Here is a 25,298-nt window from a genome sequence, read left to right on the forward strand (position 1 = left end):
CCATTGTATGACATGACCATAATTTCTTTACTGTGAGGCGTATCTCAAGCCTCTAATTCTTATCGTAAGATAAATCAAGATATACCGATAACCACGATGTAATAATCTTTGGCTGAACACTGATTGATATGATCTCACATGATAAGATGATAAGCTAAACTTTGCGCCGTGAAGTAACTTCGAGACGATGTACGCTTTAACTCTAGATTAGATACGCACTCCATATTCCGAACCTTATCATTATCTTACTACGATAGGGCTATCTCAAGAATATCCAAGAGACGGCATAGAGGAAGCGCCTGTTGTGAAGCCCGACCTAGCTGGCCAATATCGAGTGGAGGGCATAAGAAGACAAGACTGGCCCGATTGTTTCCAGGTAACAAATCACCTGTAGCAATTCTCGATTCAACAAACGGTTTCAAACAACGCTTAGCCAAAATGGCAACCAATCCGGCCAGCACACCTGAGCATATCACTGCCCTTCAGACTGCTCTGGGATATAACTTCAATAACATGCGACATCTCGTGGAGGCTCTTCGAGCCCCAGGCTCTGGCTTCAATACGCCCCAAAGTCAGAACGGCGTGGAAGGATATAGGAGACTGGCTCAACTTGGAGAGAGCCTGATCCAGACAGTTATTATCGATGAGTACTACCACCAAGGCATGAATCGGGGTACGAGACTTTACGTCCCATTTCGTTTCAGTCACCTAACGTGTATATAGAATCAATTAACAAACAGCTTCAAAGGCTGCCCGCTACTTTGCTGGAACGCGCTCAGCAGATCAGTCTTGAAATGTGTATCAGCATGAACCCAAGCCAGCAAGGAATACCGCCTTCGCCGAAAATGATTACTCAGTCCATGCAGGCAATCATGGCAGCCATCTACCTTGATTCTCAGCGCAACATTGGCCAATTCCAAGAGGCGCTGGGGCATGTCGGTCTGCTCCGGGTTCAGGCGGCTTACACACCAAGCTCGGCCGTTGGTAGCATTGAGGCAATGCAGACGTGAGGGTTGTCTTGGTTCACGGGTCGCAATTTGAGATGGAATTGTAATGGAGGACTTGTCGTACTAATATCAATGAAATGTTCAATTGTTCCTTGCCTCCCTAATTGTAAAAGTTCATGCGAGCTGAAACTTGGTTTCGTCGTCGCACTCATTGATGAGGTCATCCAGGAGGATACGCTAGGAGGGGTCCCTAAGTGCAGCGGGTGTGGCGGGGGCAAGCGGCACTGCCCCACGTGTCTTAACAGATGCAGTGCCTGTAGATCCACTGGAGCTAGGGTCGTAGCGCATGTGGGTGAGAATGCGTTTTTGAACGCAGTTCCGAACCAATGAAGACTTAAGAGATGGCGCAGGACTCGACCTGGTCCAGGTCGGGATTTTCTTAAAAGGCTCCCAGGTATAGAATATCGCGACATACTCTTGTTTATCGGATACTTTAATCGATATAGAGCAGATGTTTGCCTTTCGACCAGAGATACTGGAGGTGGCTAATGGAAATGCCAAATTTCACGGCCATAGAGTCGGTCATCTCTGCTGGACGAGCTCAGCTTATGAACGATTACCTCAATAAGACATAATATCGACTCTTTACATAGTGTCGTACAAGTAACTTAGGTATCCAAGCCATGTTTAGACCGCGGGTTTAGGCCATCCCATTAGCAGCTCCTCATCTCGGGTGGGCCCTGCACGACATGATCCTCTCAAGTCGCCTGGCTGACCTTGTATTATGAATTGTTTGCTTCCCTCTTTCTCTGCTGTCTCTCCAATGACTTGAGTGCCGAGTCGCTCCCGTGGAACACCCTATCGTACCCTATGAGTTTCATCACCTGGACAAGCGCATGGTCGCCGCCGTCCAGATATGCCGCCGCCGCGAGGGCCTCGATGGTCTGCGCTTGCGCCCAGCCCCCCGGCAATTCCTGGGCCTGCGGCTTCGCGTGCATGCACTCGGAAAGCTTCAGCGTTTGAGCCGCAGATGCAAGAGAGCGGTTGCAGAGGTAATGTTTATTCGCTAGGTCCCAGCTGCTGTTTGAGTCCGTCGCCTGTGCTAGCGGGTACCGCAGCCACTGCCGCGCCATGTAGGCCCGCATGAGGGCGTCGCCGTAAATTGCGAGGCGGCTGCTCGCGTGCGTCACGCACCGGTGCCCGCTGCTGAGAAAGTAGGCCTCACCGCCATGCGGGGTCAAAGCCTCAGCAAGGAGAGGTTTGTACTTGAAGGTGTAGCCCAGGATCCCCTACAGTTCGTTCTCGTGCGCCTAGTCTTAGCAATAGTAGCAGCTGGTCGTTTCCCAATTCAGCGAGAAGGCTTACCTCACATCTCGCAATTTTGGTCCCAAACGATACGGAGAAACGTGCCTTGTCGCCGTCGGGTCGCCCGTGTGCAAAAAAATTTGCCGCAGCTGAGCGAGGCGTGCATGAGGACAGCGGAAGTTGGGGGGATGTTGAGGAGCTGCCAGACTCTACGGCTGTCGGTGCATGTGGCTTCGTTGATTCTCTGGATGTTGACACGAACCGGCAGAGTCCAGCTGTCACATTCTTGAACAACCTCGCTTTGGGCGATATAGTCTTCTCCATGATCTCTCGACTGGTGAATGGTTAAAGGCAGGTTGCCGGACGCTCTTCGAGTGACCCTAGTCGTTCTCCACAAGGCATAGCAGGGGATGTGGATAATGGGTTGCCTGCAAGATGAATTGCGGGAAGTTGCAGCTGTTAGATGGAAGGCATCGGTACCTTGGAGGCCGATGATCCGACCCGGACCCACTAAGAGAAATATGTACTGGGACAACCGCGTTGTACCACAGACAGAGAGTAAAACTAGACACAACCAATCACGCGTCTGACAATTAAGAGTCTCATACGCTTGAAAGAGCAAACCGACGCATATAGACGCGAAACCGATGATAATTATAGAATTATTAATTACGTCATTCTTCTGAATCTTTTCCGGAATGCCTTTACCAACGAATAACGTTATTTTCGAAACTTCCAAGGACTGGGAGACATGGAACAGGAACATTACCGCTCTCGCTCGCTCCCTGAACCTATGGGACGAAGTCCAAGGAACAATTTCATGGCTTAGCCAGCCCGTAATCCCAAATCGAAACGACTATATGGAACGAGTCCCTATCAACCCTCCTTTACCGCCAGGCGCAACTCCTGCCGAGGATCCTGCGGCCGAACCGACAATACGAGTAGCAGGCGGACCTGCAGCGCCCCAGACGAGATCCCGAGGCCAGCAATCGGTTAGAGGAACACCGGGAAGAGGCGCATCTGGCCCGGAAACCCATGAATGATAGTATACGGTAGATGCGGCGAAGCGATGGGCGGAAGACCTCAATCTATACAAAATCCTCTCAAACAACTTCAACCAACAACTCGTCCACCGAACTTCCCTCACAAAATACGTCAACGAAACCGTCAGCGATACCCTCCGAAACAACCACTGCGACCCTTCGGATACAGTGACCATTTGGTACACTAACCTCAAGAGAGTGGGTGAAGCGGAGGAAGGCTTCTGAGCCAATGCTGAAGTATTTCATGTTTTCGTGAAATGTTTTGATGCTAGGAATTATTACATCAAGTTCGAGAATGGCGGACTCGATCCTCTTACGACGGTCTATATCATGAATCAGAGGGTATAGAACGCGTGAACGCATTAATTTCCTAATAAGTTCCCGGTCTTTTCGGCTTGCAGAAGGAGCGAGCAGTTGGACGTTTTCGACTGTTTGTGTATCTGGCCAACCCGATGTCTTCTTCTTCCAGCGTTATCTTCTCCCAAACTTTGAAGGTTCGTTTTAGGTACCTTTCCATCGCCTCCCTGCCGCGCGAAGCTAATGCTTCTCTATGTTTCCAAGCTCCAACCCACCTCTGAGGCCGGGGAAGCGCTTGGTCAAATGATCTAGTTGTAAAACGAGCTCCGGGATGTCTAGCAGGCGTTTCAAAGCCTTCTGCTTGTGTAGCGACAGCCTGCCGGTCCACTCGCTCTCCGATCCTGCATCACCTTGAATCTGGTATTGTCGTATCTTCCAATAGATATATCCATCCGGACGACATGTTTCGAAGTGGTATCGTTCAGCATGCGGCCGGAGAAGGAGAAGGGGGTCGGTACCCTCGGGAATACAATATAACCTCGCCGTCCACCAAGTCTCTGGTCCAGACGTTCTTATAGCCGCCTCGAGACGCTGCCTTCCATGAATGCATTCAATCTTTCGAGAAGATCGGACCTGTCGGAAAGGCGGGCGAGTCCGTGCTAGGTATTCCAACGAGATAGCAGAAGAAGCCAGGACCTCATCTAGCTCACTCGGCCACAACTTGACGTCGATATGATTGATATCTATCTCTGGTTCACAGTGGCGTTGGAAAACCGACTGTAGTTTGTTAATCGCATCTTCGTCCTTATCACGGCATAGATCGACCGAGAGATTTGCGATCTGCATTTGGCCTATGCCTATCAGAAACTCGTCCATTTTTGCATGAGTAACACGCACATATCCGTAGCTCGACAAGCGCTACTTATGAGAGCTTCTTTTACGGACAGATTTGGGATCCGGAAACAGGATATCCAGCGACGGATAGCTAGATCGCGAACCATGACATTGCATTTGTTATAAATGGTCAGATAGTCAGATCTACGGTTGACACGTTCGAAGCAACTAACAAGAACGGTTAAAAATGAAAGGCTCTCTAGAGTTCGGTCTAATCCTTATGAGCATTGTGATGGTAATGGACTATATGTAAGAAACAGCAATGGAAGAATTGGATTGCTGCTAATACAAGTAGTTCGGAGAAGTACCCGAATCGTACTCCATAACCACATGAACGACGCAGGAGAAACATGAGGTAGAGATAATTGTGCTGATGGACTAAGTCTAAGGACTATTTTTAATACCCTTACCAAGTGTCTGGAGCCTTCGGCTTGCTTCTTTGATAATTCATCTAATTGAGTCTCTCAGTAATTGGTAGGGCTGGTAGTGCATTGTCATTCTTCCTCAACATCAGATGTGGTCGTTGCTAGTTGCGCTTTGCGTTTGATTGCTCGGAATTGCCTCACGATTTGCCTCGTATACCGACCTCCCAAATTATGTGGCAGGAGGACATGTACGATGTCGTGCTTAACCTTTGCCAGTCTCAACTTGTAAGCATGATCGGCGCCAAGGGTCTTCTGGCCGCCACCCGGCTATTCCGACGTACAGCTCTCTGCAGCGACGCGTCCATCGCGCCGTGGTCGGCGTATCTTGTGGGTGCTGGCCGGGCGCCTGCATTCGTCGCCGCGGTTGGTGCAGTGTTCGTCGTGGAGCTAGGCTCGGTGCGGCGGGCTGCCGCTCCACTGTCGGGTGGGAACCTAGAGTGCTTGCCGTATGATGAGCGTCAACGATCAGTCGACCATGCAGTCAATAGACGAGAATCATGCTTACCTTGCGGCCTTCGCGGCGAAGGCAGCTGCCTCGGACCCTTCTGTCTCATCGGACTGTTGAGAATGACAGTCCCGCCATATTCGTCGGGGATGACGCCGTAGACAGACAGAGGCTCCGCCGCGGCAGCGGGAACTGCTGCAATATACTCGGGGTCGGTTTCGTACTCGGCATCCGCATCGCTGTCTATGCCAGCAACGGCATTCGCGTCGTCGCTGGCGTCTGCCTGGGCCTCGAAATGGATGGCTTCGACTTGGCTCGATCGCGTCGCTCGGCCGTGGCTCGGTGTCGCATGGCACGTGGCTGATCGTCGAAACTGCGGCTGTTAGTAACAGAGCTGAATATACTCGACGGAACGGTAACCGGGACATGGGGACGGACAATCCTGTTGAGGTCCGGCACGCGCTGCCCGCGTGGGACGTGCATCGCCGTCTCCATCCGCTCGTGCGTCGGGTTCCAGTACGCAAGCGCGCTGAAGACATCGCAGAACCGCCCGAGGTCTTGTCTTGTTCTGCAGCGACAAGCCGCTCTTGCGAACCTTGTCTTTCTGCGCCTTGGTATGGACCATGACGGAGGCCTAGCTACTAATACGGTTCGGGTAACTTGCTGGACTCTCTTGGAGCATATTCCGGGTGTCCATGGAGCTTCAATAGCGTCCCGCGTAACGGTAGATATACTGTAGTCATGCTTGGCTTGCGGGTGTCAAATGGGGATGGCATGATGAGCTCGAGTTGGGCGAACGTCGCCAATGCAGCTGCTGATCCGGTTTCGAGCCCATGTTGGCGAGAGGGATCCCGGGCCAGCTTCTCTTCGACGCGTCTTGAGGAGAAGTTGCGCAGTTCAGGAGGATTGGGCAGTTGGTTCACAAATGACGCAGGCTCGCGAACCGGCTCTACGCTAAGAACGGTGGGTTCTAGACCTGGCCCGCTAGTGCGCTAGTGCGCTAGTGCGCCATTGCTGCTCTTCCGACACTGCACTCCGACGGTAGGGCCAACAGGTCTGCAGGCAACTATGAAGCCAGAACCGGAAACAGCGCGCGAGGGTCTTCGAGCTCTCGACGGATGCGGCGATAGAGAATACGCTGCTGAATGATTCAAGCTCCGAGGCGACCGACCTTTGCCAGAACGGTACAAGCAGAGCGGTGGGAACATCAGGCTCTGTCCTGCGCACCAGAACATGAGCTGCATCACAAGCTGTCCGTCCGGCGTCCATTCCTGTCTCTGAGTGCCACTTGAGGACGGTTCCGATTCTGCATTAGAATCAGGCCAACAAAACTCAGGAGCGAAAACAGCCCGTGAGACTTTTCGAGCTTACGCAGCAAAAATACAGTACTGTATGTCACTGGATGATTCTGGCTTCATTCGGAATCGGCATACCACGTCGATAATGGTACAATTGAATAATACGATCGGGGGGACCAGAATGGTAGTTGGGCCTCCCAGTACCATTCTGCATACTACTCGATGGGAATTGGAGGACCCCCAGAGTGCCTCGTGTGAGCCAGCAAGTGCGCCACGGCCAACAACGGAACACAACAATATCGGCGCTGCTGTCCGCTGGCTTTGCTCATCTGGACCGGCGGCGCCTCCAGCAGCTCTGCGTCCTGAGGTCGACATCTGCCCTACCGCCGCTTAACGACGCAGAGCTGGAGAGATAACTTTGAACCGACTACGAAAAGGCATTTCCTGATCGAGAGTCTAGCTTCGCAAGATGAACTGCACGTAAGTCACACCGTCAGTACTGCACCGGTCTCTTTTGACGACTGTACCTTGAGGTACGAACCCAATAGGACCGGAAGTCGCTTCAAGTAGCATGGCCAGAAACAGGTGCAGATAGCTGAGCTATGATACTGGTAGGTACGAGCCAGAAGAGCTGCAGTGAGGCTTTCAAGTACAAGGAGCGCATGCTACAATTTGAGTACCTGGAAGAACAACCAGATGCGTTTCTGCTACCTCTCGTGAACGGACCGAACTAGCCCAAAGCAACGAGCCACAGAAGCACTTCGGCAGCCACGAGGGGCCCACACACATTGGAAGCGGCGGAATTGAGTCGTCGGCGAAGTCCAGCCATGCGGTCAGAACTTGTGCTAGCCGTGCCAGCCAAAAGCCACCACGAAGTGGACAGCAAGGGTCACCAGCCGTATAGGCCGTATGGGCCGTATGGCGGTCGCTACGCGTGGCAAGCAGGCACCGATGACATCTCATACGTCTAAATTGTAGATACTGGCTCTCGAAGAGGCCGTAGGAAGTAAAGAATTTGACGAGTGTGAACGACCAAGCACGACGTGAAAGCGCACTTCTACAGCCACCGCTGGAAGCATTTGGTACTCTGGCATGGGCCACGTCCGTTTTCAGACGTCCGCTGGCAACCAGCATGTCAATGGGCGCCGGCAAGCGGTACAAACGTTGCGAGGGCCGTTTCTTCTGCATACTGTAATACGGCAGGTCGTCTACGGTACGTCCGTACGGGACCATAGCTACGCCAGCATGGGATTTGACGCAACATGGTTAGACCGGCTGCCAAGAAGCACTTCCTAATCGAGAAAGCGGTAGCTTCGCAACATGATCAACCCATAAATGGCAGGTTGGGTACTGTACTGTATTGCGCTGGTCACTTCTGGTTACTGGACCTCGAGGTACGAAGCCTGGAATATCGGAGTAGCTTTCGGTAGCATCATCAGGAAACGGTGCAAAACGAGTGTGCTTTGCCCAGAGATACGGGGAAGTACGAACCAGAACAGCAGCACGGGGGATTCGGCGTACAGTGACCCCGAGCTACTCCGGGACTGCGTACGAGTACGGCCAGATGCATTTCGGCTGCCCTCGAACGCTGGGTATGTCGTAAGGACGGAACTAGCTTACACCAGAAAAATCCTCTGTCAAACTCTTGCGACTGTCGGCTCCCGTTCAGCTTGTCTGGCCGAGTGGGCGGATTCAACCCTCAGGCTCTTCGCGACACAGGTCGCTTCTAGCTGCCACGGTAGACACTGACTTCCCGGAAGGCCCGCTGTTCCTGGAATGGCAGGTAGAGACGACCCCGACGCTGAGATGGTGCGAAGCAGTGAGAAGCACAGGTCGGGCACGGTGCTGTACACTCATCTTGAAGGGCTTTGCGTTTTTGCTCATGGTGGCTCGGTCACAACTACGAGGAGACTACAGACTACACAGACTACAGAGACTACAGAGACAGCTGTCGTCTCCCAAGTCTAACCTCCGCCAAGGTCATTAGATTCAGATAGACCGCTCCAGACGACTTCGAGTGTGACGGCCCTGACAGTGGCAGTCAATCAACTTGAGCATGGTAAACACGAAAGCTGGAAAAAGTCGACATGACATACAGGCGCAGCATGAGCAAAATCCAATGTCTATTGGGTGACAGACAATCAAAAGGCGGTCCGCGCACTGGCACGAGGCCCAAAGCAGCTACGACCTACACAGCTCGACTGCTTGGCCGGCACAGGCCGAACACCCATTGGCCCGTTGGGTGGGGTTAGCACTAGCTGATCTCGAATTAGCGCCATGCGCTGCCCATTTTGTTGGACCTGTCCTGCTGTTATAAAGACCACTTGCCTCCCTTGCCTCCCTTTCTCTAGTGACCCAATCTGTCGGGACACATTCCTCCCTTCGGAATGCCCGAGCAACCGACAATCCCCGACAATCACCGACAATCGAGCAGTAACGTGCATCACCGAGACGAGATGCAGCGGCGTGGTCAATCCACTCCATCCGATGGCTGAAAGTTGCGACACGGGTCATGGAGCGAGGTCATATCGAAAGGACTACATTATCGAACCGATTTCAGTGTGACGAAGTGGTGGGCCCTGGATTCACCCGATGATGCAATGTTGTACTGACCTCATGATTACCGTACAGTTACATGTTTGTCCTTTTACCACGGCGGACTGACCCAGGACCAGACCCGCGAAGCCATCGAGCAAATGCTCAAGTCAGACGACCCAGCCAGCTTGTACGAGAAATGGATTGATGAAACGTTGCCCGAATACCTGAGAGATTGGCAGAGTTTGAATTTCGACGACCCCCAACAGCTAATCCAGATATGGTTCTGCGTTCGCTACCGTGTTCCCGTCATAGATTACTACCTCAACACATTTGTGTTCCCCCGACATGCCAAACAGTTCAAGGTCAAGATCCAAAGCAATGGATGGGATCTTCCGCTCACAGCTTCCCGTTCAGGTGTAGGAGAGAGCGTACGATTCAAGGGCACGACTGGATTTTCAGGCACGAACGATAACAAGACCCTTCTCCCGTTGAACATCAAACAGGAAGATCTGGAACCACTCTCTCACACCAATGCGGAAGTCCTGACCTACCTTTTGCAACCAAGATCTAGAAAGTACTTCATGATCGCAGATTGGAACGGAAATCGCCTGCCAGAGGTCGAATTCCTGCGAATGCTGAGCAGGCACCGGTACCGAATCCTTATCGACGCTGGTGCTAGCATCCTAGAAATGGACAACTACACATTGGCAATTACGTGGCTTCAAGTCGACAATTCTGCCAGCGCTGCACTTTTTTTTGAAGGCGACAAGCCAATGATCGTCTCCAAGCAGGGCGCCAAGACACCACTACTTGCAACGCCCTACGTCGACAACCTTGATGAGGTCCTTGTTTACTTGGACGAAGTCCATACACGCGGAACGGATCTCAAATTTGGTCGTGACGCTCGCGGCGCCGTCACTCTCGGACTTTCGCAAACCAAAGACAAAACGATTCAAGCTGCCATGAGACTACGCCAGCTTGGCACGACTCAGCTGGTAACCTTTTACGCCCCGCCCGAGGTTGACCGAAGTATCCGCGATATATGCAGGAAGAAGGACTACGAGCGGATCCAATCACCCGATGTATTACAGTGGCTTATGAACAATACGTGTGATGGCATCGAACTATTGCAACCATTGTACTACGCGCAGGGGACAGATTATTGTCGCCGTATACAGGCTGAGCTAGATTATCCCCGTTTCGTGAGCGACGATGATGAACGAAACGCGTATGTCTCTGCCATCAAGCAGAACGAACGCCAAACGCTGCAGCACCTGTACGGGCCACAGAAGAAGGGGAAATTAATTGTCGCGGAGATACGAGGAAAATCACGACTGGCACCATACATGAGAGAGCTGGAAGCCCGCCGGAAAGGGTTCCAGGATACGGGTGCTGCAGTACACGCTTCGGCTTTGCAGGAGGTAGAGCAAGAAAGGGAGACCGAATATGAGATTGAACTTGTCCGACAAGTAAAACGACCACCCTCCTATTCCCCCCACCAGTTTCCAGGACTTTATCGAGACTTGGAAATCTTTGCCAGAACGGGCCGTATGCCGGGAGGCTCTGATTGGTTTGTGCCCATGTTCCGTGCCCTCTCTCGGACTGGGCTTGGAAGGAAATATCGGGTGCGTCGGCATCACGTCGGGTTTCCACTTTACCTATCAGGAGAGTTCGAAAAGACAGTAAAGGTTGTCGTGGAGTCCTATAGTGACCAGTTCATGAGGCCCGTTCAGTGGGTTCTCTACTCGCCATCGCCTCCCACAGCTGCCGTGGTCACGCCTGAAGAGGCCGAGAACCTTATACCCATGCTGAGGGGTGCAGAGGCCCCCACATACCTGCTCACATATGCTGCGCCAGTTACAAGACGCATGGCTTGCTTCAACTCGCTCAGGTTCTTCAGCATCCCGTCATTACCCGAGAGCTGGAAAGCGCCCACCGAACTGGTAGTAGAGCTTGGACTGTTTGCCGGTAGATTATACTTTGATTGGGATGAGTATTCAGCCGTTTGCCGAGCCATGGGAATCGACGAAAGCATGGCCACGACGGAGGATTTCGACGTCATGACTGAGCAGGAGACGACATCTCTAGCAGAGAGCTCGACTGATACGTCGACCCCAGCTGTAGATGGATATGTCGAGGCAAAGCCTAGTCAAAATGGTCACAAAGAGCAAGAACTGAATGGTTTCACTTCGAAGCCATTTACATTCATGCGAGAGTGGCTATCGGTACGTCGACGAGGCCAGGACATCGCCCACAGCCCCATGGGATTCATCGCCAACGGGAAGCCCCTTCACGCCGACCTGCCCTTCTTTCGACGTCCTAGAGAGGATGTCGGCGTGACTACGGCATCATTTGCGCTCGTGCCTGCCGCCGTGCTTGGCCCAGAGGGTGCTCCTATCCCTGCTGGCCGTGATGAAGATATGGATGTGGGAAACTATGATGCGGAAGCTGAATTGCGGGATGATGAATCCCATGAAGACATCGAGTACGATGAGGAGGACAAGTATCAAGATAAGGACTGATCTTGCCGTGACCGGCGCATACAACTTCCTATAGAACTGCTATTTCATTGTATGTTTCATATGACGGATTATGATTAATGGAGAAATGGGGGTCGTGGAAGAGATAGTCCTATAGCAGACAGCGTCGCTAATTTTGGCGGAGCATAGGAGCAGGTAAAGCAAGAGAAGCACATAGAGGGCCATGCAGATCTAGATATTCCCTTTACATCCTGCGTTTTTGTTACTTTTAGGAGAGCGAGATACAATAGATTCATCAATGGAACAGCTTAGAAGATTCATTGCAGAAGAGCCTTGGGAAGTTGTTACATATATCCGTCTTCTTTTGGCCACACCCTGATCTTCATACTTTGGTCTCAGTGTAGCCAACGAGGTTCCTGTGCGCCGGGGGTTGGTCAGCAGCTGGCGGAGCCAACGGAGGCACCCTTTCCAATTTCGAATGACCCCCCCCTCTCGCGTACACGGATGTCGAGAAGGGCGGCTTCCAGTCCTTTGAGCTCTGGGTGAGGGTTGGTGAGGCGGCACACTTCGTTGCGGACTGCGCTTGCCCCCTGGGACGGGACACAGTCTGGGAGATCGCCCCTCTGTTTCTTGATGGAACTGGAGAAGTTGAACGACGTAGTTGCCCTCTTGAACCAAGAATTATTCCTCCTGGACCGAGACGTGCCACTTTCTACCAACAATGATACAGCATCGTTCGATTTCTTGCCCATGGGAGGCAAATTTCTGCCTGACAAAGCCCAATAACCCCTCCAAAATTTACAGAATCCCATCCTTCTACTCCGTGACCACCCCTCCAATCCACGGAGGTTTTTGCATAGCAAGATAACGTGGTTCCCCTAATCAGAAGGTACGCTAGCCAGGACCCAGAAAATGGTACAGCTGTAGTCTACCGAGTTCAACACTCAACGCCTAACCAGTGCTGGCATCATACACGCAAAGTCAATCAATGAAATGATGCCGTCATCCAAACATCGTATGCGAGTTGGTGACATAGTACCCATCCCCGCAAAAGCAATTATCTCGAGATATGGTGGCTCGAGGTGAAAGCCATTCGTAATGCTAGCGCATCATCTTGCTAGCGTCTTGGTGCTTGGCTTTAACCAATGAAACGTGGGGTATAAGCTTTACCATCTGCGGGAAGGTGCGGCTGACGGTAAAACCATCTTCCAGCCCGGCCAAGTTTATATGAATTAAATTGTCTGATTAACTGATTCAACCCACCTCACCATCCTCACCATCCTCACCATCCTCACCATCCTCACCATCCTCACCTGGCTGGAATATAGCCCTTTCGATGCACTCGGTCTTGACCCGGCCAATTACGACCCACCAGCTATTCAAAAAGCGTTCCGAATCGCCGTACTGCATTGCCACCCCGATCGCCGTGGTGAACAAGTGCCACACAATAGATGGCCTACCATTGACCATGTACGAGCTTCTAGGGATTTCCTTCTGTCCACCAGAGGATGCGAAAGCTTTTACCAGGATTAACCAAGATCATTTTTCCCTGCCGATTGCAATGCAGGCGATCCCATAGCCTACAGCATTGTTGACAAGACCGGATTCGTCACATGTCCCTACTGCTACATGGTCACTAAAACCACATCAGAGGCCGATCATCTGAACAATTCGCACCACTTGCGAAATTGCACTCTTTGCGAATCTTATATACCTATTAGTGGTATTGGTGAACATCACCAAGCTGAGCATATCTGCCAAATATGTTGGGGGGAGGTTGTGAGTATGGCTGAACATACGATCGATGTGCATACCTGTGGACATTGCAACTCCGTGCTTGATGATCCCCAGAAACACTTACAGATGCAAGCTTGTTTTCTCTGCCAAGCGAAAAAGATTGAGGTTTTGATGCCCGCTTGTTTACTGCAGAATCATCTCACTTCCCATCATGAATTGCAACTATGCCGAAGGTGCAAGCCCGAAAGAGAAGGGTTTGCCAACCATGTTGCCAAGTATCATGAGTGGATCGAGTGCCCAAAATGCGAAACAATCATCGCGAGTGGGTCCCTCTTTTCACACATGAAGCAAAAGGATCGGTGGCAAAGGTGCCCGGATTGCCCCGATCTCGAGTCAGAGTTCGAGAGGAGTCATATCGAACTTTATCACCTAGAGAAGCACTGTGACGAATGCGATCTAACTCTAGCGTCTACGATCTTCGAATACCACCTTACGACGGTTCACTTCTGGGTAAAATGCGATGATTGCGGCAAAGTGCTGAGGCAGGAGGAACTTGATACACATCGCCGGGTGGTACATAACGTCCAAACATGCCCCGTACCAGCCTGTTTCGAGGTCCTTGCCGAAACTCGACTTGCGCAACACATTATTTATTCTCATTCGAAGAAGACCTGTCCATTGTGTCGTCACTCTGCGGTGGACCTAGTTCCACACATAACGGATCATTTAGTCGGCGGTTCTTTTGATTTAGTAACACATCCCATTGTCGAGTCATCATCCATTGCCCAAGAGAAAGAGGAAGAGAAAGTCCGTTGCCGTACTTGCGATTTTCAAGGATCTCGTCCCGAGGTGGGCTCACATACGAATGTTAGCGCTTCAAAGTCACTGTCCAAACCATTTGCCAACCACATCAGTTTGACTCCTATCAATATCCTTATCCCCCGTTCCTACGGTCTGGGAAGCATAAGTCTTACGTCTTCGGCGCTTGATAGTGAGTGCGGTGTCAGGGTGGCAGACACGGTAGTGTCTCGTAAGGGCGTCGGCGCGGCTAAAGGTCTTCTCCTCTATGCAAAGATCGCACTGAATCCTTTTCTTGTGCGTATGGATGCTATTCTCATGGCGAGTGAGATCGTAGGGGCGTGAGAACGTAGTCTTGCAGGGCTTCCCAGTACCCGGGTTGACCTTCTCGCAACTATAGGGCGTAGCCTGGCTATTGCAAGGACCGTTTGCCTCCTTGCGGGTTGCTCCAGTCCTACTAGTGTTGTTCTGAGTGGTTGTCCAGTGGGTTGATCTGCGATTACGCCTCTGCAGTAGCGGCATACCTCCATTTGCACTACCTTTCGACAACCTCTGCGGCACGGTCGAAACGTCATCCAATCCACTGCTGCTAACCAAGCTGGGGTACGGGAAAGTTGGACCTGGAAGGGTAGATAGCTGAAAGTCGAGACACATAGAACTCTGGTTCCTCCCAAGCTTGTCATTTTGCCGAAAAGGAAAGGTAAACAAGTCGGGTTGCCCGGGCTCGTTGGATTCGAACACAATATTCTTTAGAGGCATTGTGCCCGACTGTCCCCCTGCGGCGGCTGCTGCTGCTGTGTCTGGGTGATTCTGCAAGCTTGATGACGCTGTGATGCTCCCGAAGCACGATCTTGCTTCATCTCCAAATCAATGGGCGAGGAGTGATTCTGTGGCTGTTCACATGGGCCTCTCAGAGACGGCGTTGGTAGTGAAGCTTGATAGAAAGGCGGATTGCTCTGAACTGATGGCAGAGGAGGACAATCATCCAAATTTCGATCGTTCGCTGCTTGCGGCATCTCGGCGAATGTCTCGCTCAGTGGAAATTCAGAGAGAAGCGTCTGGGATGCTGGAACCATAGGCATCATCAGTGAAAATAGACTATACTCTTCGCTGCTGTAGGTGCCTGACTGAGTGTTCCCTAACCCGAGCATGTTGACAGGATTGACATAACTATATGGATTGGGAAGACCATAGTGCACGAGGCACAGCTCCGAGTCCGCCAAGGGCATGGTGTTCAATGCTGGCGTAGAGTTCATGCCGTTGGTTGGTTTGTCATCCAGCTGGGAATCGATTGCTGGGATCTCTGATGAAAGTAATGTTGTGTTTGTGGGCAGCATATGTGAGAGAAAGAGGGAAACTGTTCAAGTCCGTGGAACGTTGTCACCTTTATAGCGTGCGCTCTCCTATTTATACGTATTATTGTGGCTATGTACCATGCACGCTTCAGCCATCTGAAATAGGAGACGAGTGTCCTAAATATGCCTTAGCTCGTAGAATGTGACAGCGCTGGTGATACGGCACCCGTACAGGGTCGACCCTCAACGCCGTCTTACGAAGCCATGACGTGCTGGCGGTGCCTAATAGGTGGAGTCCCCCCTCTACAGCTACTATCGCAGCTAAACTCGGCGTAAGTTATCATGCTCAACAACACGGATGAAGCCGAGACCATCCCTTCACCGACGGTGAGTCTTGCATCGTGTGATTGTCGGCTCGAGAAGCCAAGGCGATTGTACTCAATGCTGGAAGCAACAGACGAGACGTGATGTGACTCCTAATAAGATGTAACCGAACATCCCAGTTACATCGAAACCTTACACGTAGTGTAGGTTCGGACCTCTCAAGACGACTCTGCTATAGGGTAGGTGTGTAGCATACCTAGTCAGGTATGGCGTAGTGCACATCCGGTACCGAGTCGAGTTTTCGAAAACGCAGAGGATGATTGACACGAAAGCACCAGTCTTTCGTGAAGCCGGCCTGGTCTGATTGAACTGGGCAGTATCGCCACTGCCGACTGCAGCAACGCAGATACGATTTCCCACCTATCAATGTGCTTCCAGACACCATAGCCAACCTATAGAGCGTGCCTCACCCTAGGGCGGTCAGGATTTTCTTAAGTCTGGTCCAATACAAGTACGATAGCTCGAAGCTCTCGTCAATCATTCTACTTCTTCCCTACCTTTCACTTCCTCAAGTACTGGCTAGCTGCAAAAAGCTCTTGGACCGCAATGGCTCTTCTCTACGACTTACGCTTCGTTCCTGCCGGGCTGAGTGTACTGGCCACGCTGCTCCATGCGTTCGATGTACTTCATAAGCACCGACGAGTAGCACAGCCGCTGAAGGCTTGCCAGTTGCTCCGTGTGAAGTTTCGCCTCGAGCTTCTATTTCTTTCAGCCAGCCAGATAATTCTGTCACTCGCGGTCGTGGTCGTGTTCGCTATTCTCACAGTCTTTGTCGAAATCAACATTTGGACGGTATATCTGCTTGGTTCCATCGTAGCAGTAAGCATGATAAGTCAGGTACATTGGCCGACGGGTAGAGCTTACCATCGATGCTGACGTCTCTAGTGCTTCCGGATGAGCAGGATGTGGCCATCAGTGCATGAATCATTACATTTGATCCGGCTCGCTGTGGGTTTGCCGATAATCCTGGGTTCCTTTTTGGCGGGCGTCATTATCGCTGGTGTCCATGCCTACCACGGAAGCATCGTCATGCTCGTATCTGCAGCCACATTTCGGTTATGGGTAGCGTGGGAATGGATGGTGTGTTCTCAGAAAAAGCACCGGACGAAGGGCTGCGTCTTCATGGAGGCGTTTCTTCTTTCGGTAATGGCCATAGCCGGTGCTATGGGTATAACGTGTGCCAAAGACTGGCGTCTTCTTCCTGTACTTAGGCTTTACATGCTACTGGTGAGTGGTGGCCTATCCCATATAGAAATGAATACTGACAAATTAGATTATCTCCGTTGGCTATGGAATAGATGACCTGCTGGTCGCGGTTTTGTCGATCCGGTATCAGGATGACGACGATGAATGATCTGACAATTTGGAACTCAGTTGATAACTGGTGTCCGGTAACGGGCTGAGATACTCTATTTGGAGAGCAATCATGCCGCTTTGGCAGTTCATCAAGATACCCTGCTCCCATGACCAGTTATCGAGTGGTAGTTTCCAAGCCTCTACTGCTGCCTTCTAAAATATATAACGCTACTTAAGCAACAGCCGTCATTTGATATGGCCTGAGGAGCACGGCCGCAGATGTGCACTTGGTCTCCCGGCTAGAATCAAGCTCATCCATCTTCCAATCGTTGGTAACTTTATCTGCACAGTCCAATGTCAAGTTGATAGAACCGTAAGCATGGAAGCGTACACTGTGCCAACGTAAGAATGGAGCTTCATTGATATTCAAAGGTCACTTACGGCCACTGGGGGCCCTCATCGCTGCAAACCCACGTTTGGTTGATATTGAGCGCACGACTAAGACTGTTGAAGTCGAAGGTCGTCTGCGTGGTAGTACCCAAAGGCCCATCGGCACACATATAGGGAATGGTACCATAGAAGCCGCCGAACGGCTGGCTATCCGATGCACTACATTGCGATGTGTGCGACAACGCGGGATTCGACAGGTCGAAGCTGACATTCCCCCGTGCATCCAACACCTGGTGGTCGAAGTTCCTGATCTCCCAAGCAAAGTTGCCGAGGGTCGCAACCTGGCAGCCTGTGGCATTCGTCCAGGTGCGCATTGGCGAAGCAGCTACCGATACTGTAGTCAAGACGGCGATGGCGTGCTGCATGGTGGTCAAGTGACCGGGTCATGCAAAGTTTGGGCGAATGTCCGCAGCTGAAGCACATCTTGAGAATCATGTCGCGGAGGTTAAGGCTACCACACCCTAAATACCCAGCCAGCCAGCCGCTTTTACGCGAATCAATATTAGAAGATCATACATTTGATCGGCTAGATGTGCCGGTACCTTGGCGTCCTTAGAACACCTTATGGACCAAAGCTGGTTGCAGCTCGAAGTGTTTCCGCCTCAGAGTACTCCATCCCCCTACCCCAGACACAAAACCGCTCAATCGAATCGGTTTTGATGCTGCAAAGTAGCCCAGTAGTGGTCCAGGAAAGCAGCATACTGGTCTAGATCCTGCTCCGACTCCCAGGTTGGGCATTCGTACCCAGTCCACCTTACAGAGTAGTATAGGACCCCACTTCTGGTGTCATAGTGCCCTATCACCGCATCCATATTATGATCTGATTGGCCCTCCCTGATTGCGGGCCGCTGCTGGCTCTCCAGCCATACGGCCACAGAACCATCTCGTTCGCATACCCAGAGCAAGTCCACGTTCGGCCCGTCCTCCAGCAAACGCTCCTTGTTCTCGGCTAACACGCCATGGAATACAGCATTAGGCGTTTGCAGAGTGTAGAGAACCCGCGCTACGACTAGATTCAATGACCAATGTGTTCGGATCCCCAAGCCTTTCAAGGCTGATGTAAGATCTTGCGTTGCCATGTTTTATGCTTTCTTTCGTCATATGTAATCTATCCTGGCGAAAAGCTGCGATGTGCGACCATAGTTCTGTACGGTATGTACTAGAGGGAAGCTTGTGTAGAAGCGTGTCTGGAGGGCGCTTTTATGTGGATTCCGCTCCCCTATTCCGGTTATGGCGTAACAGCACCAGCTGGGTAGCGAAATTATTGACAACGTAGGCCTGAATCGGCTTTTCACGTGTACACTATATCCGATTCGGGTCGCAGTAGGCACATCTAGCACTAAAAGTCGATCTAGGTAAAAGTTGGCTCCTGTCTCCAAATTGCCAAAAAGCGTCATAGTATAGTTGCAGTTTTCCAACTCATATAGATGGGCATCTCGTCAGATCTGCGTCCTTAGGGCTTAGGTGAGTGAGGAAAGTCGCAGTGTAAGAATCATGGCAACTGGGTTGGATCCCTCATGTCAGTCAGGTACCAAACGAGCCATGACTACGACCGCGCTTGCACGACTAAGCCTAAACGCTATAACCGAAGAAACGACGTCCATTTTAGCACGTACTACCCACGACCTCCTCTCCCACGTAACATCACCGGATGCAGTTGGCATTCATCAAGCCTCCAGGTGTTGCCGAAGATGGACGGGAGGCGTCTCTGATAGTTCAGTGGATAGTGAGACATTATTGCTTCAACGTTTCATTTCCGATCTGGTGAAGACCTCCAACACCAATCCGCTTACATTGCTGGCTACCTTGGAGTATTTACACCGCTTGGAAGGAAAGCTCAGGTTGGCGACACGGAAATTCAAATGTACAACGTACCGTATCTTCCTAGCTGCGCTGATAGTAGCGAATAAGTATCTATACGATTGGTCGCCGAAGAACAAGAAGTGGGCCAGATACAGTCGTTGGTCTTGTGGAACGGTCCGCTTCCGGTTCACTCTACCGGATGTCAACTTGATGGAGGCCGAGATGTTGTCCTTGCTCGAATGGCGGCTAGTCGTCACTGAAGATGACTTCTTCCGCGTTCAGATGACATCCTTGAGCCCAGGTGAGAACAAACTACCAGATTCGGTACATCAGTGTTCACAGCTGGGCTGATAGCCATAGCTAGTGGCATAGCTGAAAAACGAGAAAGAATGATGGACCCAGTAGAACTGCGAGTACGCCGATACTCGGCTTGGGAACAGAAGGAATCAAGACCAATACGAGACTGAGGTGAGCGTGCCTCAAGAGCATAATCTAGCGTCCTCTTGGACTGTATTCAATAGAATGACTCTCTTATGGTTGACTAGCCTGGCTTGCACCCAGTCATGACATTTCTCCTGTGTGTCTGTATAATTTGATACCCGAAGATCTATACGAAGCGGCCTCCCTCAGGTAGCATACGCCCAGGTCCCTGCGCCCATGCATGTGGACTAAGGGAACATTACCTTCCATGGCTGACTTCTGTCCTGGAGAGCCGAATGAAGCCGCTATTGGGGCCACAAACAGAGACACGTAGCGTGATCTGGCACAATCATATTGAGGTGGTGTGTTTTATTCGGCGCAAACGCCTGCTTGATTGATAGACAGCTCTTGAAGATCGATTCGACGAGCAAGTACGGGTACACGACGGGAGATAAAGTTTAGCCGTAGGGCCCCAATGGGAGCGGAGAGGCTTGAGAAACAAAATAGGAGGCGATCCGGCTCAAGAAACCGAACGGCTACGGTAGCAACACTTATTCAAAGGTGCCCCTTAGTGGTATCCTCGTTCTGAGCTGGCTCTGGCGGCAGGCGTTCAAAACAGGCGCTTTTCAACTGTCTCCAACCTGACAGAACGAAGCTTCACCGTATATAGGATGCATTGCAGCTCTCATCGAAATCACTATTTTACTGCTACAATTCGAGACTGTAGAGATTGATTCCATTTCGTTCACATTTTGGGTCGGTTACCAACATTTGTTGAAGACTTGGCTGTCACGTCCGCGTATATCCAACTACGAACAGGCATAGGAAACATGGCAGCTTACTTGCAAGTGCGCCACGGCCAACAACGGAACACAACAATATCGACGCTACTGTTCGCTGGCTTTGCTCCTTTGGACCGGCGGCGCCATCAGCAGCTCTGCATCCTGAGGCCTACATCTGCCCCACCGCAGCTTAGCCAGTCTAGACTCTATAGTCAGAAAGAATGCCGCTTCGCAAGTTGAGCTGCGTCTAAATCGCGTCCATACTGTACTACACTGGTCTCGTGTTGACGACTGTACATTAAGGTACGAGGCCACCAGGGCAGGAAGTCGCTTTAAGGGGCATGGTCAGAAACAGATGCAAAGCCCTGATGTACGATAAATGACGCTCAAATGGCCGCAGCGTAGGAGGGACGGCCATTTTCGGATCTACTTTGGTTGAATGTGATGACTATAAAACCTCAAGCTATATCATCAGCATTAGCATTACGAGCTATAAGAAGATTCAACACCAACAGTACAACAGCAACATATGCTATGGCTGATAACGCAATGGACTATTTCTCCGCTCTTCTGGAGCCTGGAGATTTGTTTACATTAAAGCAAGCCTTTCAAGGACAGGGAAATGCTATGCTGATTGGCTACGATCTTCCCCGGCTCGATTGTACAGCTCTAAGCACCCCAGCAGACGAATCGTCCCCGATACACCTTATCTTGACTTGGTACGGAGAGGGGCACAGCCTCTTCCTGAATCCCAACCTGGAATATAAGAAGGTCATGTCATTTCGCAACGTTCGCGTAGTGCTATGGATAGCTCCGCCATCCGACCTCTTTATCTTCAATGTTGACAAGTACTCCAATTACGTCAGGAACGACCGCTCGACAAACTTGGTTTACTTATTTGACGAGGCGCCCGGGCTTCGCGATATCAAAGTGACGCATGTGGAGGATTGTTGGCTGGGTCGGTTTAACCTCCTTTTCAAAGTAGACAACTTACGTATGCCTAAATTTGAAAGCACTTGGTGGACGCTCTCATCCCCTTAACCGCACAGGAATGGTGCATAGTAGAGGATTGGGTGATGGAAGTTTAGCAGCTAGATATTGCGTTGTACGTTAGAAAATCTTCGTATTTACTATTTACTCGCTGCGGCGCATCCAACCCGATACTTGACTTGTCCAATTACAGCCGACATCAATCCGTAAGAAGCTGGCATTCCACTAATCGCGAATTTTGATGAGAATTTGGGAAAGATCCGGCCGACGCAGCTATTTATTGGTCTCTGACCTCACCGCGTACCAAGCATTCGTTATGCCGGCCTGGTCTGATTAGATTCGCCATAGTCGCCACTGCCCACTACAGCAAGGCAGATACGATTTCCTACCTATCAGTGTATCCATATACCACCTTGCTTCCCAAGCAATATGGTCAATCCATAATGCGTGCCCAAGCCTAGCTAGCAGTCGGCGTTTTCCTTATGTCTGTCCAATATAAATACAGCATCTCGAAGCTCTCGTCAATCTTTCCCGACCACGTTTCCCCCGCGTTCAATGACAACAAAGCAAAAAGCATGGCCAACATGGAGCTAGGAACACAGGGCAGCCAACCAATTTTCGACCAATATCACGAAACCTATGGAGTAAGCGTTGCCCTGCCCTGCTTTCTCGAGTGAAGTTAACTAACTTTATAATCGGTGGAGGCAGTTTTGATAGGATTTCCAGCGAAAGATATCGGAAAGCAGTACAAGTCGCAAACCTCTCACACCAGTATTGAGCCTGATAACGGAAGTTTCAGCCAAGACGACACAGGAGCTGTTAACTTCAACCTGGAACCATTCCAGTTGCATGATGGGGTTCGTACCTCCTCGGACGATGTGGACGAATCTATCGAGACAGAATCTGTTTTTGAAAACCCGCGAGACGATCCTATGCTCCCTACGTTGCAAACACAACCAAACTGTAGGTCTGGAAGGTTGCGAGTCTCGCCAGAGCCAGCTACCAAACCTCGCCACTCACGGAGCTCATACTCTCTAGAAGTTGATCATGATCCCCAGGCAAGCCTCGTAAGGTACGAGGGCCAGGACTCGGATTTAGACTTAGATTGGGCAAACACCTTCCGGTACCGTCGCCTAGCAAAGCGCAGACAGGAGCGAGCCGCTGCATCGTTGCGACGCATCACATTTCCTCGGCCCACTGCCAAAAGTCAAAAGTATACTAAAGCACTGCTGGCAGATCGTGCAAAGGCCAAAATACAAAATTGTACGAGTAAGCGTCAAAAGCAAACCTATGGCAAAATCAGTGCCAACGACAACGGGAAAGGGGCATTTGGGATTGTTCAGGGCAGCCTGAACAAGAGCGAAGATTGGAACACTCCTGGCCCATCAGCTGGCGAAGATCGGACGCCGGAAACCGATGCGCAAAACCCTTACAGCTATACAGACTCACAGACGGCAACTCCGGACTCACTACTTAGCACTGAGGGTAGTAACAAAAGCAAAGAGCGAATCTCTGGGACAGCTTCTCCTGGCACTCCACAGGCACCCAGACGACAGAGCCCGTCCGACCAGTCGGTCAGAGCCGCATCAAGGCATAGGACGCACCAATGGACAGAAGATCAAGACCCAATCACCATGGTGGAGAGCTACCTGCCCCCTGTGGGTGACGGCACGGGAAATGGTACTGACACGAGGACACCGCGGAGCTCTATACCCAAACTGGCCAACAAGCGAACACGCAGTTTGCGGTCGGCTCAACCTGTCAAAGGTCCTCTCGGAGGCGTTTCTGCGTCTTCAGGTCTCTTCAAGGGCATGGTCTTTGCTCTATCCTTCAACTCCGAGGACGAAGCGGCAAAGCAGCTCACCAAGTCCCTCATCCAACGAGCGAGTGGAAAGATACTCGTAACTGGGTTTGACGAACTGTTTGAGCCTGCGTGTCTTGGTCTGCCACTGGAGCTATCTCCATCCACTGAAACAAGGAGCCTAGCAATAAAGTCCGATTTCCAAGCTACTAGCTTTACGGCACTGATTGCCGACAGCCACTCTCGCAAGGCCAAGTATATGCAGGCCCTTGCATTAGGGTTCCCTTGCCTGTCTGCTAAGTGGATCTCCAGATGCATTTCTAGAGGAAAGGTGGTGGACTGGTCTTCATATGTGCTTTGTGCTGGCTCCAGCAGAGTACTTGGTGGCGCAATACGCTCTCGCAACATACCTATCTACGAAGCCAGTAACAAAACGCTTCCGGAAACCTTGGAAGAGAGGCCAGCGTTTCTGCGGAACATGTTTATCCTTGTTGTTCGTGAGGAGGGCAGTGAGCGGAACCATATGCCATATTTAATTCTCCTGCGGATGTTAGGTGCAACTGTAGTCGGCGCAAGGAGTCTTGAACAGGTCAGGGCAAAAATAGAAAGCAGCACTCATGCGTTCGACTTCATCTACATCACAGGCCAAGATGCAAGTGCAGAACAAAGCAGACCGATCACAAACAACAACTACCGATTACATGGAATCAGGGTACTCACAGGCGAGACGCTCGTGCAGAGTATCATACTGGGAAGGATTGTGGAAGAGGATGAGATGGAAGGGTAGTTGAAGCAATGTTACGCATATCACCCCATATTGATTCAATATTTTCCATTTTGTAACCTCCTCCAGTGCCTAACTCACTACTTCTCTCTATACAGGTATGGGGCTGGCTCCTTATTCGAATCATTTGACTGGGGTTCCACCCTTTAAACAGCCTTTGAGCAGTGACAAAGCTCGCCAATGTAGGCAACAATAGATCTCAACATCCTAGTTTTAGGTGCCCCTTTAGCTTGCACAAGAAATCCCGGGGCGTCGTGTGATCCCAAAACTCGTAACTTTCTTCACTGTGGACATGCTATTCCGTTTCTGGCTTGCTCCAACGAATAATTGTACCATTCTCACACCAAACAAATTCTTGATCTTTTTCGGTTACTTGCGCATGAGTGAACTTTGCTCGGCCCTTCCGGAAGGGGCTGTCGGGATCAATGTGAGATGGATCCCTCGTCGCCTCATATGAGATTGGTGGATGTAATTTAAAGCCAGGCCAATTCCCCCATGCGAACTTCTTACATCCATCTATTTCATGTTCCTGGACGGCGCAATTCTTCTCCCAGTACTTGCTCCAAAATCTAGAAAGTAAGGGGGGCGTGGCTGTTTGTACCATTTCTGCACTCTCCCAAGTTGTGTCTGTCGGTCGGTACCCTACCCATTGAACCTCGTACATTGTTTTCTCGAAGTCATAGCCAAGTACATCAAATACGTGATACTTCAGAGAGCAAATGCCACTCTTTCTCAAGCATTTATCTCGGCCGCCTCTTTCATCCTCTCTGTCTGACGCCCCTGTATCATCCATCAATTCCAAGCACCTATACAAAGGACGAAGAAAGATACGCATGACTTGCCGGTAGTGAAGACACAACCTTGCGGTTAGCTTCGGTACTAATCTTGGCAGCAGTCATTTGGTGGAATTAACAGCCTTTTCGACTTCTCTAGCTGGGAACCCGATTTTACTTGCAGTAGCCCAGTATGTGCCACACAATCTGACTTATTGTGATTTAGAGTTCCCCAGCCACCCCTACCATAGATGTTTCTCCTATGCTTCCTTGTGCCCGACTGGACACCGAAACGAAGGCATGGGATGAAGTG

The 25,298-nt window shown here is 51.0% G+C and overlaps 5 protein-coding genes across 5 annotated transcripts; 3 read left to right on the plus strand and 2 right to left on the minus strand.

The window, feature by feature from the left end:
* Window positions 1–438: 438 nt before the first annotated feature.
* On the plus strand, window positions 439–1,010 carry PG998_014763 (ribonuclease III; the record flags this gene model as incomplete). The annotated part of the gene is made up of 2 exons (XM_066881579.1): window positions 439–673; window positions 724–1,010. The coding sequence occupies 2 exons, from the start codon at window positions 439–441 to the stop codon at window positions 1,008–1,010; spliced, it is 522 nt and encodes a 173-aa protein (XP_066723424.1).
* A 719-nt stretch (window positions 1,011–1,729) lies between these two features.
* Window positions 1,730–2,576, minus strand: PG998_014764 (uncharacterized protein; the record flags this gene model as incomplete). Its single annotated transcript, XM_066881580.1, has 2 exons — window positions 1,730–2,236; window positions 2,313–2,576. 2 exons carry the CDS (start codon window positions 2,574–2,576, stop codon window positions 1,730–1,732), a joined length of 771 nt encoding a protein of 256 aa, XP_066723425.1.
* Window positions 2,577–2,950: 374 nt separating this feature from the next.
* On the plus strand, window positions 2,951–3,520 carry PG998_014765 (uncharacterized protein; the record flags this gene model as incomplete). The annotated part of the gene is made up of 2 exons (XM_066881581.1): window positions 2,951–3,244; window positions 3,299–3,520. 2 exons carry the CDS (start codon window positions 2,951–2,953, stop codon window positions 3,518–3,520), a joined length of 516 nt encoding a protein of 171 aa, XP_066723426.1.
* A 312-nt stretch (window positions 3,521–3,832) lies between these two features.
* PG998_014766 (uncharacterized protein) lies at window positions 3,833–4,468 on the minus strand (the record flags this gene model as incomplete). The annotated part of the gene is made up of 1 exon (XM_066881582.1): window positions 3,833–4,468. The coding sequence occupies one exon, from the start codon at window positions 4,466–4,468 to the stop codon at window positions 3,833–3,835; it is 636 nt and encodes a 211-aa protein (XP_066723427.1).
* Window positions 4,469–21,186: 16,718 nt separating this feature from the next.
* PG998_014767 (uncharacterized protein) lies at window positions 21,187–24,215 on the plus strand (the record flags this gene model as incomplete). Its single annotated transcript, XM_066881583.1, has 3 exons — window positions 21,187–21,631; window positions 22,222–22,271; window positions 22,332–24,215. 3 exons carry the CDS (start codon window positions 21,187–21,189, stop codon window positions 24,213–24,215), a joined length of 2,379 nt encoding a protein of 792 aa, XP_066723428.1.
* Window positions 24,216–25,298: the final 1,083 nt, after the last annotated feature.

The sequence above is a fragment of the Apiospora kogelbergensis genome, assembly GCF_038363985.1.
Source record: "Apiospora kogelbergensis strain CBS 113332 chromosome Unknown utg000013l_segment0_segment0, whole genome shotgun sequence".
Lineage (NCBI taxonomy): Eukaryota > Fungi > Ascomycota > Sordariomycetes > Amphisphaeriales > Apiosporaceae > Apiospora > Apiospora kogelbergensis.